The sequence below is a fragment of the Cebidichthys violaceus genome, unplaced genomic scaffold (genome assembly GCF_023349555.1).
Source record: "Cebidichthys violaceus isolate CVI_PGR_0920_01 unplaced genomic scaffold, fCebVio1.0.p SCAF_15, whole genome shotgun sequence".
NCBI lineage: Eukaryota > Metazoa > Chordata > Actinopteri > Perciformes > Stichaeidae > Cebidichthys > Cebidichthys violaceus.
The window spans coordinates 10,552,463-10,572,272 of NW_027176318.1; the positions used below are offsets into that span (position 1 = coordinate 10,552,463).

General features: G+C 41.0%; 4 protein-coding genes and 1 non-coding gene across 5 annotated transcripts; 2 read left to right on the forward strand and 3 right to left on the reverse strand.

Annotated features, from left to right (window-relative positions):
* Nucleotides 1-435: 435 nt before the first annotated feature.
* chmp4c (charged multivesicular body protein 4C) lies at nucleotides 436-2,518 on the reverse strand. Its single transcript, XM_068709506.1, has 5 exons — nucleotides 2,163-2,518; nucleotides 1,477-1,654; nucleotides 1,255-1,363; nucleotides 984-1,110; nucleotides 436-901 (listed from the first exon to the last, which is right to left on the reverse strand). Exons 1-5 carry the CDS (start codon nucleotides 2,365-2,367, stop codon nucleotides 840-842), a joined length of 681 nt encoding a protein of 226 aa, XP_068565607.1. The 5' UTR covers nucleotides 2,368-2,518; the 3' UTR covers nucleotides 436-839.
* A 247-nt stretch (nucleotides 2,519-2,765) lies between these two features.
* Nucleotides 2,766-5,383, forward strand: zfand1 (zinc finger, AN1-type domain 1). The gene is made up of 8 exons (XM_068709508.1): nucleotides 2,766-2,855; nucleotides 3,372-3,414; nucleotides 3,684-3,723; nucleotides 3,851-3,978; nucleotides 4,177-4,268; nucleotides 4,453-4,571; nucleotides 4,668-4,823; nucleotides 5,137-5,383. The coding sequence occupies exons 1-8, from the start codon at nucleotides 2,801-2,803 to the stop codon at nucleotides 5,305-5,307; spliced, it is 804 nt and encodes a 267-aa protein (XP_068565609.1). The 5' UTR covers nucleotides 2,766-2,800; the 3' UTR covers nucleotides 5,308-5,383.
* Nucleotides 5,384-5,532: 149 nt separating this feature from the next.
* trnar-ccg (transfer RNA arginine (anticodon CCG)) lies at nucleotides 5,533-5,605 on the reverse strand. Its single transcript has one exon. It is a non-coding gene; the product is annotated as a tRNA-Arg (tRNA).
* Nucleotides 5,606-6,346: 741 nt separating this feature from the next.
* maf1b (MAF1 homolog, negative regulator of RNA polymerase III b) lies at nucleotides 6,347-11,650 on the forward strand. Its single transcript, XM_068709943.1, has 8 exons — nucleotides 6,347-6,887; nucleotides 7,427-7,515; nucleotides 9,242-9,364; nucleotides 9,458-9,620; nucleotides 9,708-9,829; nucleotides 9,971-10,090; nucleotides 10,213-10,305; nucleotides 10,455-11,650. The coding sequence occupies exons 2-8, from the start codon at nucleotides 7,433-7,435 to the stop codon at nucleotides 10,477-10,479; spliced, it is 729 nt and encodes a 242-aa protein (XP_068566044.1). The 5' UTR covers nucleotides 6,347-6,887; nucleotides 7,427-7,432; the 3' UTR covers nucleotides 10,480-11,650.
* A 1,200-nt stretch (nucleotides 11,651-12,850) lies between these two features.
* arl8 (ADP-ribosylation factor-like 8) lies at nucleotides 12,851-19,534 on the reverse strand. Its single transcript, XM_068709944.1, has 6 exons — nucleotides 19,142-19,534; nucleotides 17,249-17,309; nucleotides 16,988-17,135; nucleotides 15,611-15,694; nucleotides 15,305-15,456; nucleotides 12,851-14,507 (listed from the first exon to the last, which is right to left on the reverse strand). Exons 1-6 carry the CDS (start codon nucleotides 19,185-19,187, stop codon nucleotides 14,459-14,461), a joined length of 540 nt encoding a protein of 179 aa, XP_068566045.1. The 5' UTR covers nucleotides 19,188-19,534; the 3' UTR covers nucleotides 12,851-14,458.
* Between the last annotated feature and the right edge of the window lie 276 nt (nucleotides 19,535-19,810).

Sequence of the window (19,810 nt, forward strand, 5' to 3'; positions counted from 1 at the left end):
GTAAATATACATGAATATCAAGTGAACTGAAATGTCTTAAAAAGTCCAATACTCACCTTAAATAACATAAACCATATTACTTATATAGATATATTGTATTATTTTCTGGTCAAATAATTCACAAAACTATAAATCCGTTATATTAAAAATTCTTTGCACTAGTTTAGTTAGTTAATTTAACTTTGCACTACTGTTTAGTTAATTTAACGTTGCACTACTGTTTAGTTAGTTAATTTAATACTATTCTATTTCATTGTATATACTGTGCATTTTTATACTCAATATTTGTATTTTGACTCTGATCTATTATTTATTACAAATAATACATAAGTCCACATTGACCAATATGTGTAGGTTTATTTTTGTAATCCAAACAAATATAATTTCCAAGCCGCTATAAATAAAGTAGACAAATATTATGAGACAATATATATATATGGTACTGATTTTTTTATTGAAAGTTAATGCAAGCAAGAAACCAATATATTTACAGCATTCATGCAAAATCAGACTTTATTTACAGCCAATACAGTTGTTAGACATTCTCTTCTATGAGTTAAACACATCAGTCATATCCACGTCTTCATTAGGGCTATGAAAGTAGTGCATTATGTACAGGCGAAGTAAGAATGATCAATGTAAAGACAGGAAAATACAGATTTCTACACTTCAAAATGTTTTATTTCTTGATAACTATAACCTGTAAACTGACATAGACAGAAAGCTTATTTTAAAAATAATATAATGTTCTTCATTTTCCCTGAAAACCTTAAAAAAATAGTAAAGCTTACACAAGAGAGAGCGATCTGGCGAAGTACATGAAGGCTACTTTAATGTACTTAAGTTGCCCATGATGCCAGCATACGCATGTCGTCATCATCTTCAACCCTTTTCTTGGTTGCTGTAAAAAGAAAGAAACGGTTAACAAGGAATGCGATCGAACGGCTGTAGTGATTTGCCGTCCAACATGGTGTTGCACTTACTTGCGCGGTGACTGGGCTTTGCTGAAGGCAGTTTGGTGCTGGGCACGCTGGGTAGTCCGCCCATGCTCTTCATGCTGTCCTGAAGCTCCTCCTCTTCCAGCTCTGCCAGCTCTGCCAGCAGCTCATCCTAAGAAAAGAAAAGATTGTTGTCAGGTGCGTTTTTGTAAAAGTTTAGCAGGCGTCACACTGAAAGTACAATTCAAAAATATGTGTTGCATAAAGGAGAGTGAATGCTATGAAAGTTTTGATGGAGGAACTATAAGGTCTTAACCTCGTCGTATGTCTCGCCAAAGGGTCCGGAGATTGCATCGCTGATCTCTCGGGCCACGTCCTGCTGCTCTGTGATATCCTGCATCAGATCATCTATCTTGTCAATGTCCCTGAAAATGAGAGAAGGATTACATGAGATTATTTGCCCTTTCATTTTAAATTGTGTGTGTTGCTCAATACCAAAATACAATCTTGCCAGGACTTTATTAATGGACCATCTTACATGTTGTCATGGACCTGCTTCATGGCCTTGGCAGCAAAGCCCATGTTCTTCAGGACCTCGGTGTTGGTGTGCGAGTTCTCCAAAGCTTCCCTCTGGAACTCGATGGTGGAGAGAGTGCCATCGATCTGCGTGAGCTGCTGCTCCAAGCGCTTCTTCCTCTTCAGGGCCTGCAGGGCAGCTGATAAAAGAAATACCGTATGATTATTTGTCATAATTTCCCACCTTTGCTCTAGTTCTTTGAGAACGTCTAGTGATGGGCGTTCACATACAAAAGATACCACAGTTCCTCCCTTTGTCTATTTTTAGTTTTGTCTTTGCTTATTTTTGAGCTGATTCAACTGACAAAAACACTGTATGTTTTTTGCACAGGGATATACACTTATACAGTCTATTAATACAATTAAATTCCTTTTAGTTTATCTGTCTTGTACTTGTTACAAACCTGTTATACTTGCTTAACAAAAACAAATCACTGTCGGCCAATTACCTTGTTGGGAAGTATGTGTGGCCACGCTTTGGGGACCTTGTTGTTCCTAACCTCTTCTTTAATACGTATACAAAGTTGTACTGTGATATGTCCCTTAAACCGTGTTAAAGGTTTACAACAGGCTGCTCAATAGCTGGCAGCACAATAAAAGGCAGTGTCAAAGAGAAGCAGGTGCACGGATATAGGTATAAAATCATACCTCGCTTGTTTTTTGTGCCATTCTTCTTGGCGGTCATGATTTCCTGCTCTATCCTCTTCTCCAGGTAGTCTTGTTTCTTCGTCAGCATTTCTTCTGTTTCCCGGAGTTTGTGAATGGCCTCTTGGGGTGAAGGTCCTCCCCGCGACCGGTGGTGTTTGGAGCTCGAGCTGGAGCTCCCCTTGAATAATTTCGCGATTTTGCTCATTTTTGTTTTTTAGCTGTAAACTGCGAAGGTGACTGAAGTGTACACGAGCTCTCCCAGCCTCTCTACGTCCTACTTCACAATGTTTTTACAGGCGGGTGTGTTCCGAGCAGATTTTCCAGCTCGACGGCTTTGTGCTTTCAATTCAAACCAGCCAGTGAACGCACCTTTCGCCACACCTTTCACCATTACCTGAGTGACGTAGTGACACCTGACGCCCTCTACTTTTTCACACTGAGCATTGGTAGTTAAAACATTTGGTTTTTTTTAAAGAAATAAACGTATTACTAAACCTGCATCCCAATTTAATCGAAAACTAACTACTGCCCCACAAAATAAACATGTCAATTAATATGACCATAGTGAAAACTCAGTCACGTGGTTTCACTGCTGGGGTCAGAGTTCGTGTTGACATCCGCATACTAGCGGCTATCTAATGGCTGAAATAGACATTGGGAAGCATTGTCAGATCGATTCCTGCAGTCAGAATGGTCCGTTTCCTCTCCGTCTGAATACAAAAAAAGCAAACGATGTTGACGTGTGGTATTCTTCTGCCGTATCTGTTAATATGAAACACAGCGAGCGGCTCTTTAGCTTGGTTAGCCTGTCAGCTAGCTAGCTAGGCTAGCTATCTTTATTATGTCAGTAACTGCTAGCTCGCTAAGGTAGCTAGCAAGCTAACCGCTAACTAAACCGTTTTAATCATGGTTGGACACCAGTGTCCAGTTATTATAAAAAATACAAGCTTTTACATACAACGGTTTATTACGAAGAGATTGTGTTGATCTCTCAGGTAACTTTATTGTATTTACTAGTGAACGTTTCTGCCTGATTCAAATGAATCAGCGTCACTGTACAGCCGCTACAATCCACTATCTACCATCACTACTCTCAGACCTCTCCCCAATACCTCGTACCTATCAGACAGAGTTGGCTGTGAGGTTTCTGCGTTATGAAGTTTTTTAATTCAGCTCTGAGATTAACTCCATGTTGTTCTCTTTCTTTAGATTTCCTTCCATTTGTCTGTGAGCTCTGCAGTGGTGTTTTCTGGTAAGAATTCAACATATCCCAGTGGAAAGACAGTCATACCTTACTCTAAGTGATGAAATAGTTATTCCACATTAAATAAAAACTTCAACTTTAAGAAAGACAAAATTCTACTGCCTTTAAACAAGTACGATTTGCTTAAATACTAGTAACTTCAATCCGATATAAACTGATTTTGGTCACAAATGTTTAACAACCAAATGTAAGCCATCCTCATCAAAAAGGTGTGTTTCTTTTGAATCTGTAACATTCATATTGTTTGTTTCTTACAGCCTTGATCACAGAAGCAGAGAGGCCCATTCATGTTCAGAGGTACACTGTGTTGTTGATCACATACTCTAAATGTCCTTCTTTGATAAGATTACTACAGGAACATTTGTTCCTCTGTTACTTTGATACTGACTGGGTTGTTTTTAATATTTCCTTTGTTTTTTTCCAGGAGCCAGTGAAAAGAGTATCCCAGACTGCGGGAGGCAGCACAAGTTATCCATGCTCATTTCAAGACTGCAAGGGGAAAGAACTGTTGCCGGTAATATGTCCGCAGTGTGAAAAACACTTCTGTTTGGCGTAAGTTTAAAGTTTCTTCTCTTTTTCTTTAACTTTTTTTATAAAACAACATGACGTGTGTTGATCTGTACAGTGCATCCTAGCTCATATACTTCATACAGAAGCAGTCAAAGGAAAGGGGTTACTACATTGCTCCCTGTTTTATCAATGAAACCGGTAAACTGAAAGGTTCATGTTTCTCTTGTTCTTGCCTTACAGCCATCGTCATCAAGATGATCACAAGTGTGAGAAGCTGGAGGTCCAAAAGCCTCGAATGGCCGCCACCAAAGAGCTGGTGCAGAAGATTGTTGGTTAGTTACGATGTCGTACGGTCACTGGTAGATGCCATCTTGACAGCATTTCTTCTGTGATTCCTTATTTGTCCACATGGGATCAGTATTAAACAAAATGCTCTCGTCTTTGTCATAACTAATTGTATTCCTCAACCTACTGACGTTTGGATTGTGTTTGTATTTCTGTCTTGTGGCGACTCAGAGTCCAAGGACACATCTAAAAGTAAAGGACGCAGAGGAGCAAAGAGCAGCGCAACTGCAGCCAAGGTAGCATTAATGAAAGTGAAGCTGCATGCTGCAGGAGACAAGGGGCTGCCACAGGTACAATGCTAGCTGTCTCGATTCCATTCATTGATAGTAGTCTGATAATATGTTTATTACTTTATCCAACTGACTACTACTTGTTTTGCTTTCCAGACAGAGAGAACCTATTTTCAGGTTTATCTTCCTAAAGAATGCAAAGACTCCAGCCAACCCATGTTCTTCTGTTCCAAATGGAGTGTGGGGAAAGTGGTGGATTATGCAGCTTCTTTAGCGAGCCTCAAGAACAACAATAATGTACTGACAGCTAAGGTAACACATCGCAAAAGTAGAGTCAATTATCCCATCTGCTTCCCTTGTTTCTTAGATTCTCTTGTCTTCTCCATAACTTCCAATCTTTAAAATATGATAAAAAAAAGGACACATGCATACCATTACAAGAAGCTGGGTTAACCAGTTTTTACCAAACAGCCGTAAGCATGACAGCTAAAGTTTACAGTTGTAGTTTATAGCCAATGAGGTACGAAAGAACAAAGGAATTCCATGTTTTGCTAAACTTATAAGCCATAGCATGTTTATTTTGTGTACAACACTTTAACAGCATGCCTCTCTTCTCCATTTGTAGAAGCTGCGGTTATGTCATCCTCAGACAGGTGAGGCTTTCCAGATGGACGACACTCTGCTCTCGCTGCTGGCTTACCAAGTGACTCCCCTGTACAATGGGGGTGATGTGATTTTAGAGTACCTGGACAATGAGTGCACAGGCCTGGACAATGTTTCTGACTATATCAGTTAGACTTGACAAACCATTGATGACTGTTTGGTGATTTCTGAATACCATTTGTATTTCTGTCAATAAAATGTTAAAATGATGAAGTTGTGGTAATTATTTACAAGTGTAACATGAATGCAGAATTATATTTTTTGTTGATGTTTTGTTAAGCAAGTATTTTGTTATCAGATGTGAATGTAAAGTGACATCACTCCTAATCTGTTAAGGCTGTATAAATACATTTAATTACGACCCAGGTGGGACTTGAACCCACAATCCCCAGCTCCGGAGGCTGATGCCTTATCCATTAGGCCACTGGGCCGATAAAGTAGTGTAATTATATGCTTTAGTATCCATTTTATTGTTTCATTGATCCATTCATTGTGCGCAATATAGCAGTTTCCGCGAGTCTGATATTTTCTTTCTTTCTGGATGTCATCTCTCCGGATCATCACACTGTGGCTGCATGCTGCTTGAGCCTACACTAAGACTTCATTGAAACCAGTCAGCACATTTCGTGCAATTTAGTTCCGTGCAGGCTGTTTTACAATACAATAATAAAAGTGAGACATAACATTTGACAACACACAGGGCAAAGGCGAAATAGATCTCGAAACCACCACACACAAAAAACAATACTGGTGCGCAAAGACGATATTGGACCATTTGATCATGAAGAAAATAGATCCAGATCCCGTCGAGGAAATATATATACTACGTGTTTTATGCAGAAAGAGAGACTGAGAATAGATGCATTTATACGTATTTATAAGTATTCTAATGCTTCCAAATGACTGTTGCAAATCCTAGACAGCTAGTGAACAAACATATATTAAATACAAGCAAAACAACTCTGAATTAGCTGTTGCTGCGTTGCGATAAACAGTCAAGACATTTGACACAGTTCTAACCTATGATTTGACCGAGCAAGATTCGACCAATCATTAGTTGTCATCCATGTGAACAGCCAATCACGAGAGGGATTTTCTAGAAGTAGGCGTGTACGTTAGCCAGGCGTATATAAACGAAAAGGGGCTGGGTTACCACACAGTGGTTTCCGTTGTTTTCATGAGAGTAGATGTGCTTTTGACGTAATCGACCATTTGCAAAAACCCTTGACCCGTTTTGCTGAATTACTCGGATAGGTAGCTCGTTAGTTGCTACTACTCTGATCGAGTCGCTTGGTAAAAAAGGCGACTTGATTTAACGATTACGAGTCTTTTTGTGACATCAGGTCGAAAGGGATGCCGCTGCAGACAGACTCCGACGGACGCCAACAGTCTTTGGATTTAATCTCATCGCATTTAATCGGCAAGAGCAGTTTTTCTATAAATTTAAAAAAAGGCCTCAGAATAACGCATTCTCGACCGAGTGCTTTTGTAAGATACTTAAACTCGAGTACGAATTAAATAGCTCGGCTGTGAAGTGAAGAAGTGAGGTAACGTTATTAGCATTGCTAACCCGTTAGCTAACGTTAGCCGTGGTCATCAACAAAGCGGGGGTCGCTATAATCTCCTACGTCACAGAATCGCCTGTTAGGTTAAGAAGACGAGTTTCTACGGTACCCGTTGTTTCATCTGCCTGTGTGCTGAAAACATTGCTCGGTAAGTGAATTGTGCTTTAACATCGACGTACTGAACCAGGAAGACGATTTGTCAACTTCGATAGAGCAGGGTGGGGGAGGGGCAGTGGTCTACAGAAAGAGGAAACTGTGTTGTGTCCTATAATGTGGCCACACGGGGGCGCTGTTATCTACAGAGACATACGTTGTTGTTGTTGTTTATTAATATTTTGTCTTTACTGCCTTAACCAATACTGTTGTTTAGGAACTGAGCGAACATTGCAACCATTGCACTATTAAAATTGTATGCATGTGTAATACATTATTGTTAAATTGTAATGAAGCATTTCCTGATTAAAATACTTTTTATTATTTTTTTCGAAATGCTATAACTTGCGTTTGCATGTCATACTATGACTATGGCCTATTTATGATTTTAATACCGTTACAATCTTTACATTTATAGACGGTACGTATAGACTGTAATCACGAAATACACAGTAAAAAACAAGTTTGTTTAACGCAGGTCTCTTTTAGGTGACGGTTGACTTCACTTGATGATGCTTTTTTTGTTATTCACAGATCACAATGAAACTGTTGGAAAGCTCCAGCTTTGAAGCCCTCGGCTCTCGGCTGTGTGTTGAAACAGGAGAGTCTCGCATTCTTGGCAGGTAAGGGCCAAAGCTAGAGCTAAAGATTGTATTGCAACATTAACAACTTCTCAGTGTCGTGTGTGTGTGTGTGTGTGTGTGTGTGTGTGTGTGTGTGTGTGTGTGTGTGTGTGTGTGTGTGTGTGTGTGTGTGTGTGTGTGTGTATATATATATATATATATATATATATATATATATATATATACACACACATATATATATATACACGAGAGAGAAACACAGACACATGTCTGCAATCTTAATTTCAAGGGATAAGTAGGGTATTTACAGACTTTTAATATAATTTTTCTAAGGGTCTGCTTCACTCAGACAAGCTTCAGTTGTGATTTGACACACATGGAACACACTCACTTTTTGTAGCACATCAACAGACTTTAGACGTTGTGTTTATACCAAAATAAGAGCCACTGTAGTCAAGCTTGACTGTAAGTTTTCCTTATACAGTAGAAACCTTGTCTGCTATGATGTCATTAACCATGGATGAAGTGCATGAGCGGTTGAAGGAGGCAAACAGACGGCTAACCTGAAAACTAATAGTTGCGTGTTTTTGACGTGGGTTATGCAAGGCCTTCAGCAGGCCTGCGGTTCCAGTGACAGTGCAGTTACATAAAGGCCGGTGGGTTGTGAAGTTATGCGGCCCAGTCTGAGCGCAGGCCTTTTGAGCGTGGGTGGTGAAACCGAGCTTCTGTGTCGATTGTGACCTGGGCTGACGCACACAACACACAACACGGTGTCCTCTCACACCACTCTGTGGCTATTTGGAGACTGTAGTGAAGGGTGTTATTGGGAGCGTATGTATGTATGCACACATACACACGTACGGTGATGCTGCATGATAGCTGAGAGCTGCTGGTGTTTAGACTGCTTAGTGGATTACTGAGGCAGCCCATCATCGCAGCAGGAGTTGCAAGCCGCAGACAAGCTTTTGATTTTAAGACCGTATCAATACTCTGTACTTAAAGCCACTTGTTTGGTACAGAAATAGAACGATTGACGGTAAATAGTGTCCACTAATAACTAAATGCATTAAACCACATGAATGTGTAAACCAGCTGCTTGTGACCAGATGTTAGCAGAGCTTGTTGCCGTTTTTAAAATGTTCATGTTGACAGTCTTCTGCTCCGTTGTCATCTGGTTACTCTGTGTTTTGGCGGGTCAGCTGTGTAGTGGATGGAAAACGGGTGCAGTTGTTCCCACTGCGGTATTTGCTGCCAACCAATGTCCCTAAAATTAGGCTGGCAAGGCCAGTGAGGGTCTCGGCGGTCTGTCCGTCTTAAGTTGCGTAACCCTTGCTCTTGCGTAACCCATCGGTGGGAGGAGGCAAAACAAACGACCGCACCGCTTGCATATCTGTTCACAGTGGCGGCTGACCCACAAGCGCGGACAAGCGTGAGCTTTTTTTTAGCCCTGACTTGTGACTAGGGCTCTCTGTTTGGTTTTTAAAAAGTCAGCGGTCATAGTGCTCTTTCAGCTCAGGTTGCTCTATATATAGCCAAACCTATGGTAACATTAAAAGTGGTAAAGTCGGCGCTCAATAACACAAATAAAGAAAAGACGTCTGTATCATTGCTGGTATTCTAGAATATGTTCTATAAAGTCGTACAGTATTTATTTAGTATTTTTTCCACAACATAAAGGAAGTAGTTCAGGCTGTTTACAGCCCATGTGTTTCATTCAGCTCATGAATATTGATCATGTGGTATTATATCGTTTGTTTCCCTCCAGGATGGAGAGCTACTCCTGTAAGATGGCAGGCGACGATAAACATATGTTCAAGCAATTCTGCCAGGAGGGGGAGCCCCACGTCCTGGAGGCCCTCTCCCCCCCTCAGTCCACCAGCCCTTCAAAGTGAGTACTGCAGCCCACAGTGAAGAGGGACAACGCGGGAGCCCTTAATCAATAGATAAGTTAATGAAGAATTTTGTTCCCCTTTCTGTCCAGGCTGGGGAAGAGCAGTGAGGACGGGGAGAACCCCTTGAGTGACAAGTGTTGCAGGAAGACTCTCTTCTACCTCATCACCACGCTCAACGAGTCCTTCAGGCCGGACTACGACTTCAGCGCCGCACGAGCCCACGAGTTCAGCCGGGAGCCCAGCCTCAACTGGGTTAGTGTGCTCCTCTGTAGCTGAGTCTGCACTCTGCACATCTTTTTATATAATAATAATAATAATTTGACTGTGACCTCTCTCCAGGTGGCCAATGCAGTGAACGGCAGCCTGTTCTCAGCTGTGGGAGAGGAGTTCAACTCTCTGGGGCCGGAGCTGTGGAACGCCATCGACCAGGAGATCAACCTGCAGAGCTGTGACATTTACAGGTGTGTGTGTGTGTGTGTGTGTGTGTGTGTGTGTGTGTGTGTGAGTGTGAGTGTGTGTGTGAGTGATACAGCAGATGATGTATGCTGCTAATGGAAATCCTTGAGTTCAGTCGGTTCTAAGCTTGCTGTTTTTGTTCTCAGCTACAACCCTGATCTGGACTCGGACCCTTTTGGTGAAGAGGGGAGCCTCTGGTCCTTCAACTACTTCTTCTACAACAAGAAGCTAAAGAGGATCGTATTCTTCACGTGTCGCTCCGTCAGGTCAGCAGCCACAGCACACTCATAAAAATAATAAATACAAATATGATCAATATACGCTGTTGATCTAATCCAACACAAGGCGTGAATACATATGATGGTGTAACAATATTTCCTACCTGCAGCGTCTTGAGCGGCTATGGCCGTGATTGTCTCGACAATGAGCTGGACATGGAGCTGGATGACGAGGAGGAAATGGACGGCTTCACTGAGGACAGGTCGGATTATTATTTATTTTATTATGATTCACAATATGGTAGTGATTGGATGTGGCTTCTTGAAAGGATGGAGGAGGTGTTTTGCTAATAGTATTGCAGTTCTTCTACACATTTTAATTAGTTTAATTTACATTCTCTTCTTCTCTCAGGTTCCCCAGAGTTCTGTGCGTGTGAATTTCCCCGATGGACAGCCAAAGAATATCTCGGCTTTTCCTCCTCCCTTTTTCACCCCATCTACTACTTTGTTGTTGTTGTTTTTTGGGATTTTGCTGCCTCATCCAAAGCCATTTTCACGCTTTAGACCAATGCATGTTTGAAGCCTTCTCTTCTGCCGGCAGTGATTTGTGTACCGTGAGCTGGTGGACATTTTTAAAAAGACTCTTAAAAACATAAAAGCTCCATCTTTCTCCAGTATGGATTTTGACCCCACGCTCAAAACCCAAACGACACACATACACACACATGCAGTACATATGAGCTTCTCTACGCCTGCCACATTTCCAAAGAGACTTTTCACGGACGCTTGAGAAAAACTAAGGTCTTGTAATGGATGAGTGGCCAACAAAGGCGGCAAGCGAGCTGAGTTTCTTGCAAATGATGTCACAGAGTGGAGTCCAGAAAACACCAGCATCACAGGAAGCAGACAGTTTAAGACCGATGGTGTTCCTACCTGGAGAGGAGCCGTGTTTGGTCCGAGGAAACCCGGTTAAGACGGACTCGCTGATCAGCAGAGAACTCATCTGTTGTTTCATTGTTTGCCATTTGTGTGTGTTGTTTTTTTTATTTTTATGCGTTACTGTGAGAATTTTTTTTTTTTTTTTTTTTTTTTTTTTTTTGAGCACTGAGTTTGAAATTTAAAAACGCTGCATTCATAACTGAAACTTGTATTATTGAATCATATTACTGCGGAAGCTCATCTGTACTTTAGACAGTAGGGCACCTGGGGTAGCATAAAAAGAGAGTTTTTAATAAATGTCACATTATGTTTCAATCTGTTGTTCTTCAGGTCCGTGATTACTTTTATATGTTGTTTAAATCTAATATTTTTTCACTCTCCCTTAATCTATTCCTGATTAACCCGTTTCTAAACGTCTGTCTTGTTTTTCTTTGCTTATTACCTCGGTTCATCAAAGGCTTCATTGAAAAGTGAATGTATAATACAATTTAGATGAAATAATATTACAGTAAAATGGCTGTTTAATGTACTTTTTATTATTTGTTTTAGATATTGACGAGCTCCTTATACGTTCCTTACAAGTGGTTAGGAGTTGTCTTTTCTTGACTGCTCTTTGCTTCGTTTGATTGGCGATTATATTGCAGATGAGAATAAACCGTTTGAATCCTACTTTGCTTGGATCTCCTCTTTGAATAAGGGACATAATCACTTCTAGTGGAAAGATCGGGAGTTTTGGCCTAAGCTTGTAAGTGCGTATCTTGTATTTCTTTACTCATGCTATACGATAGATAGTAGAGCAAACATTCTATACTATGACTTTTTTCGACATGTTATACTATGACTTTTTTTAACATAATATACTATGACTTTTTTCGACATGTTATACTATGACTTTTTTTAACATAATATACTATGACTTTTTTCGACATGTTATACTATGACTTTTTTTAACATAATATACTATGACTTTTTTCGACATGTTATACTATGACTTTTTTCATCATACTATACTATGACTTTATTCAACATACTATTCTATGACTTTTTTCGACATACTATACTATGACTTTATTCAACATACTATTCTATGACTTTTCAACATACTATACTATGACTTTTCGACATGTTACACTATGATTTTTTTCATCATGCTATACTATGACTTTTTTTTGACATGTTATACTATGACTTTTTTTGACATGTTATATTTTCATATTTGAAAAAAGTCATAGTATAACATGTCGAAAAAAGTCATAGTATAACATGTGTTATGTATCATTCTATGTCCTACTGTGAATGTGCGTGTGTGTGTGTGTGTGTGTGTGTGTGTGTGTGTGTGTGTGTGTGTGTTCGATGTCTTTGAGTTCTAGGTGCAGCTCCCTGATGAGTAATTGAGGGCACCTGGATGGTGTGGGTCCCCCCTATATCAGCGCCTCCTTGTTCCGACCTCGCTCTCTCTCACCTTCTTGGCACCAGATCCTGGTCTTCTGTTGGAGCTGCACATTGCATCTGTTTTGTGTCATGTAATAAACTGTAACCTTTGCGTTTCGTTAAATCTAACTTGGTGTTGTGTCTCTCCTTATGTTGCGACTTCCGAGCTGGTCGTAATGTCGAAAGAAGTCATAGTCTAGCATGTCGAAAAAAGTCATAGTATATTATGTTGAAAAAAGTCATAGTATAGTATGTTGAAAAAAGTCATAGTATAGCATGATGAAAAAAGTCATAGTATAGCATGTTGAAAAACTTCATAGTATATTTTGTTGAAAAAAGTCACAGTATAGTGTGTCTAAATAAGTCCTAGTATAGTATGTTGAATAAAGTCATAGTATAACATCTTATATTAGAAAGAAAATCCATTCAGGCTCAATGTTCAAAAGAAAGTTTTTATTGAAAACACAAACTGAAATACAGTACATGACCCAGACTGAACACCACCACACCGACTGGACATCAGTTCTCTGCTTGAGATCAAGCTCAATGCTGCAAAGAGTCTGGGGGCTGACCAGTTCACCCTAACCCTCTTCATGTGAAGAAACCTTGTCCCACAAAGTATAGAGACCCAGAAGATAGATAGACACCAGTTCTTCTTCACCCATTTGATTCAGACTCAATGAAACTCATGCAACTCCTCCTTTTTGGCCACTAAAGGAACTTGCAAAAAGGTAGACATGGTTTCAAAGTGACGCGTGCATCGATCTGTCACCCAGTTCGAGGAATTCTTACACCGTGTCAAAAGGGAAGGAAATAAGGGTAATAAAAAAAATTAAAAATGATGGGCAGACTGTCATTCATTCACAAATGGTCTTCAGGACACTCACAACAGCATGGTTAAGGCTGAGAATCAAGCATTTGAACTACATGATGGCCAGAATCATAATGCTAATAAACCACTGAACCTTCAAGTCCCAGATGTTTTTACAAATAACAACTTCCCCATAAACATGTGGCCTCTACCTGACGGTGGCTTATTCTGATCCTTTTGTTTTTAAAGTACAAAATGAATACGGGTCACAACGGTTGCTGGAAATGAATTAAATGTTTATACATGAGGACGCAGAGGATCCGTTACAGACGCCTGCAGAGCACCGATGATCACATGTTAATACAAGATAGAAAAATAAAACGAGTACAAATTAAAGTAATACAATTAAATAAAAATCATAATGCAGAATCGATGCGTTTAAATTTAAAATACTGTAATCAAGTACAGAGTGTTGTACTTGAAGTAGTGATGTTTCCGCCATTTGATGCTTATAAAATGAATGGCTAAAGGGTCAGAAAATAAAGTTTGCATGACAACCCTTCACACCATCTGGCTCAATTACACACATGTACAGACTCAAAAGTTAATAAAGAAGGGAGATGTATATTTGACCACATTTTAATACGGCACCAATAAGTTCTAGTGTGACAATAACCACCAACGACGTAGCTTATGAACCTGAAATCATGTGTAACAGATATAAATGTTATGCAATGCTAGAAACGAGAACATTATTCTGAAAAACTCCCTTGTGCCACCATTCCCATCAAAGCTGGCTTCAAAATACTGCTTGCAATCCCTTTGCTCATCGTCAAGTTTTACCTGAACATGAACAAACTTATATAGAGGCGATAAGTACAAAAATAATAGAGCTGCACCAACGTGATGTTTATGGCATTCTCTACATATATGTATGGTGTGACATGATATGTGTGCAGCCCCGCTTTGCACTCGGACAAACTCTTGACTCACTGAAATGATCTTCTCCTCCTTTACTGTAAAAGCTCTGGTTCCAGATAACCGGGTCAGTCCATCAGCTCTGGTCCATTGGGGAGAAACAGCAGCCTCCACTGTGACGAGCTGTGGAACGTGTCAATGCTCCTCAAAGTCCAAGTTTGTCGTTAAAAAAAAAAAAAAAAGTACAAAGAAGCCAGTAAGGACAAGCTGTTGTTGCCACCGTGTGGGCGGTGCAGGTAAGGGGGAGGGGGGAGGGGCTATCTGAGTCCGGCCCTCGAGGTCATCCACTCGAGGCCTTGGCATAAACTGGAAAAACAACGACACAGAGTCAGCGGATGAAGAATGTACACAGTTTACAGACAGAAAACATATTTCACAGATGTTTCAATGTACTTAATGCAATGCTCTGGCTGCACAACACATTTACAATATACTGGTGATGCACAAATACAGTTTAATGAGGCTTCCTTCCTGTTTGTGCTGAGAAAAGAGTTGTAGCTCTGGGGCTTTGAACGCAGCACACACACACACACACACGCGCGCGCGCACACACACACACACACACACACACACACACACACACACACACACACACACACACACACACACACACACACACACACACACACACACACACACACACACACACACACACACACACACACACACACACACACACACACACACACACACACACACACACACACACACACACCTTGTGGTTGACAGGACTCATAGCAGCCCTTCGTGACAGGTTTCAATGCATTATTCATTACATCGGTTATTATACTTTGGTTCACAGGCGGTGCAGTAAATGCTCACATTATTGTGCAATATGCCACATTAAATGTACATATTTTTTTTCAACAACTTGAAATACTAATGGATATTATTGAGTCCACTGTGGGCATAGAGCTATAGTGAGTGTACTTCTGGCTCTTTTGGCAGTTGGTCTAGATTTAATTTAATGAATATCTAATCACTGAATTCAGTAAAATCCTGCTGACTACATCTCCGTACACACACACACACACACACACACACACACACACACACACACACACACACACACACACACACATGAATGAACACATAGCGCTCACCCCTCTCCTGTCAGAGCGCAGCAGGACTGGATGTGCCAGGGGTGGTCTTTGATGGAGCTCAGGGTGAGGTATTTGGAGATCTCCGCGGCGGACATACAGTCCTTCATATCCTGCTTGTTGGCGAATATCAGCACAGCTGCTTTCCGCAGGTCCTGAGGGGGAGAATGCAGAGAACAATGAAACCACAACCCCGTTCTCCTGCCACCTTCTGAAGCTCAACAATGTGGTGGGAAAACCACAGTCCAGTACAAAAACAAGGCTCTGTGTAGTCTGCTTCCTTAAGGCCGTACAAAAAGATGGTTCTACCTCATGAGCCAGCATCCTGTAGAGCTCCTCTTTAGAGATCACCAGCCTCTCTCTGTCTGTGCTGTCCACCACCAGAATGATGAACTGCAGAGTGGGAGGAAAAGAAGACATTTACAGAAAATGAAATGCAACACAGCGTGTGGGCATCTCCGGGCCAAAGGCCTCACAACGGGTTCTGGTGACTGCGACGCTAATAACCCGATTCTGAATGAGAGAGAGAGTGACCCTGTGTGACAAAGGACCAGAGGCTCGTTCGTGTTGGTGAGACGCCATTTAAAAACCAAAATGACTCAGGGAAACATTTCAACCACACGCGTTGTCCAACATTACTGTGACCCAAATCACAGCCAGGGAGCTCCAGGAGTCTGACACGGTGGAACCAAAGAGTGACGTTGCCAAAGTAACGGCAATGTCACTACAATATATGGTGCCTATAGTAACTGCAGGGCTCCTCCATTAACTCCATTGTGAGAAATATTTAGTACGGCTCTGCCATAAATCACAGTTTATTCTAACATGCTGCATTAACTGTTCATGAGATCACGTTTTACACTGCTGGAACTAGTTAATCGATCCATCTTTTATATATTTTCATTGTCTCCAAGCCCACGGTGATGCGTCTTTAATCTGCTCGTTTTGTCCAACAGGTATTTCATTTACTGTCGTATGTGACAAAGAAAAAGCAAATCCTCACATTCGAGAAGCTGAAAACAGAGAACATTTGGAATTTTTTGCTTTAAAAAAAAAAAAAAAAGCCTAAAAAGCTTCAGCAATTATAAAAACAGTTGAATAATTGTTGCAGCTTAAGAAAAAAGCAAAAAAATGATATCTAAGAGTGCAGGCAGACATTTTCAAACTGCTTGTTTTGTCCAAACAACAGTCAAAACCTAAAAAAAAGAAATCACAAAAGACAGACAAAGCAAATCTTCAAATATAATCAATAGTTGCCGAATAATATTCAATCTGTCGGAAAACAATCGCGTCAGATGTTTCGCAGAGAGAAAGAGCCGAGGTCACATGTGACCTCACCACGTTCCTGTGCCGCAGCAGATGTTCTATCAGGAGCGTTTAATTCACGAGCTCTTTTTAATAAGACACATCTGCCTCTGACTCTCCTGTTCTTCTTCTTCTCCTTCTTTCTCCAAAAAGCCTGCAGAGGCCGAGACCCTCGCTTCGCCTTTTCAGACAGGCCCCTTTGTGAAAGGGCGACCTCCGACCTGGGCGGCCCCTTGCTGCCGTCTGTGCTCCGAACAAACACACCAGCTGCCGACGCTCGTGAAGAAATCCCTGCTGGCGGACAATACTTCTGTTCCCCTCATCTGTGAGAAAAGTAGTACACGGTGTACAAAATGTGTTCCAGCAGCTTGTGTCTCTCACCTCTGTATTGGAGTAGTAGGTGTTCCAGGAGGACCGGAGAGACTCCTGCCCTCCTATATCCCACATCAGGAAGTGAGTGTTCTTCACCACTATTTCTTCCACGTTGCTTCCGATAGTGGGCGACGTGTGGACGACCTCATTCATCAGACTTGATAAAAAAAAATAAAAAAAACAGAATCATAAAGTGAGTTTTTCGCTGGAGAAGGACGACCGAGTTAAAGTAGGTTGCAACTGTAACATTGATACGTGAAGACTACTCACAACTGGTAGAGGATGGTGGTTTTCCCGGCGTTATCTAGTCCGACGATTATCACCTTGTGTTCTGCGAAAGAAATAGAGCACAACACAAACCTCATGAGGACATCAAGAAAACACTCGTGTGAATGAATTCTCCTCTCTGTCTGTCAGCGTATAAACATGAAGTGTCAATGAGTACGTCATAGAGTACATCTGGAGTCAGTCTGCCTATTTAAAACCATACAGGCTGAACTTATTTCAAAACTTCCCGACCTCCTTTTTTCCTCCCTCAGTTTCACTGAAACTACAGGAACTTCTTTTCCTTTCGTAAAAACCCAGAGAGCACCGTTTGCAACAGTAAAGGCTTTGACGGCCGTGAAGCAGACAAACAGAACGGACTAAATGCAGAACCAGAGCTGACACAGACGCGCCAAAATATCCCACTTTAGCGTTTTGACTTTTCTGGCCCTTCTGAGGCTTTTGGCAGCCGAGGAGGAAGGAAGTCTGGTCAGAAGGGCCCGCGGTTCTGACGGTCTCTGTGTGCACTGGATCTGGTGCTGAATGTCTTCGGCTTCCTTAATGAGGAGCTACCCTGTGAGGACCGATTGTGGCCGTCACCGCCACCAAAACTAAAAATAAACTAAAAATAAATCCCTTTTTGAAATGCAAACAACTGTGAGATAACGGAAGCAACAGAAATCTATGGGAAACATGTATAAAGCTACATCTAACAGGTTGTGTCACATTCCTTTGAAATGGATTATGTTAATGAGAACAAACTAGATGTTAATCAATGATTCATTGCAGTGGATTACTGAAAATCGCTACTCATTTCCAAAACAGTAATGTGTTTATTCTGCAGAATTATAAACAAAAACATTGACTAATTTGCATTAAAGCGGTGACAGTGCACCTCAGGCTTCAGAGATAGAATAAAGCAATAAAAATAACACCAAGACACATTCAAACACAACTGCCAGCACTATTTAGGTGATCTAATTACTGTGTTATAGAGATGTAATTAACTTCTCACTCACTCACCTCTAATCCCTTTAAAGTGAATGCAATTTGACACTGGGGGGAACAGTGTAATCCAGAATCACGGTCCGGCAATAATGCTACACAGCACCAAGGGCATTAAGACAAGAGGAATTCATGTATATATATTCACCACCATATGGCAATAATGACCATTGGAGTACAGCAGAATGTGAAAATACTCTGAGCCTGCAACAGACCCAGATCCTTTGTTACTTCAACTCAAAAACGTTCTTATTCCCTCACGACAGCAAGAATAATACTCACATATAGGAAGAAAACTACTGCGCCAACCTCAGTATCACAAAGTAGTTTATGGATGAAAGATATTCAAGTAATTTGGGGTGGTTGAGATGAAAGCGTGGGATTATAGAGGCTATTTGTTGCCTTTTTACATTCCTCTACTTGGTGTATTTGATATACTTTTCCTTTGTTTTTCACTGACCTAACATCAAGTGAATCAGTGTTAAACTAAGCAACAACTGAGCCATAATTAATACAATTACCAAGCAAACTGCACAATAGAAATAGTATTGTGGAGGAGTACTTTTAAACGCTTTCTAGGGAAAGTTATGTAACGTGAAGAGTCCTGAAAAGTGAAGTTAAGCTGACTGAGGATGAACACGCTCGAGCAGGCTTACTGTGACTTAAGTTAATCACGTCTGTTGACAAACAGATGAACTATTAAGAGTGGGTGAGATGGGTAACTGTGGTTTAAATGGCTGTTATTGACGTGCGAGTTAAACAAAGACAGCGAGTCCTGAAGTCAAAGTAGCGAGATAATCCCCCCCCCCCCCCCCCCATCTGTTATTATAGGTAACTGACTGCTGCTCACTTTATGCTAACATGCTAACAGTTATTATCCTCGGCTACACCCACCTTGGTTGCAGAAGAAGCTCCACAGTTTGGCGAATATGAGGCCCATTGTCTAGGTTAACGTCCTCCCGTCGTCCCGTCAGTGAGCACCGAGCTTCTCTCCACTCTCACGTCCACACTGTACAATCCGCTGCGGCTTTTGCTAACATTAGCTGGATGATCTCTTGTCCGCTGAACACCTCACCGACCTTTTGAACGCCGACTCCATGCGGTCCGGTTATACACTTAAACGTAGCTTAACTGGCTACAATGTGGTGTACGGTAAACGTAGGTACGAGGACTTATTGTCGAGCGGCTCCCGGTTAACGTTAAAGGCTCCACAAAACCGGTGATAACTGCGGCACAGCGTTGCGTCTGCTCGCACGGCTTCTTCTGCTGATAGTGTGGTTCTTGAGAAAAAAAGCAACCCCAGCTCATCAGTTCTCGTTACATTTCGTGATGACGTGTTACGTGATGACGTAGAGGCGTGTTACGCGTTTTTTTTTTAAAGAGCTTCTTTCAAAAACAACACTTTTAAGTGTGACGAGAAGTGTGTTTTTAAGTATTTTACTTGTATCATTTATTTCATTTTTAATACTCAGAACTGAGCATTTTATAGTATATAAGTATAGTATTTTATTTTAATTAATTAATAAATTGTACAACTGTAGTGTACGTTAAAGCCCCTAAACT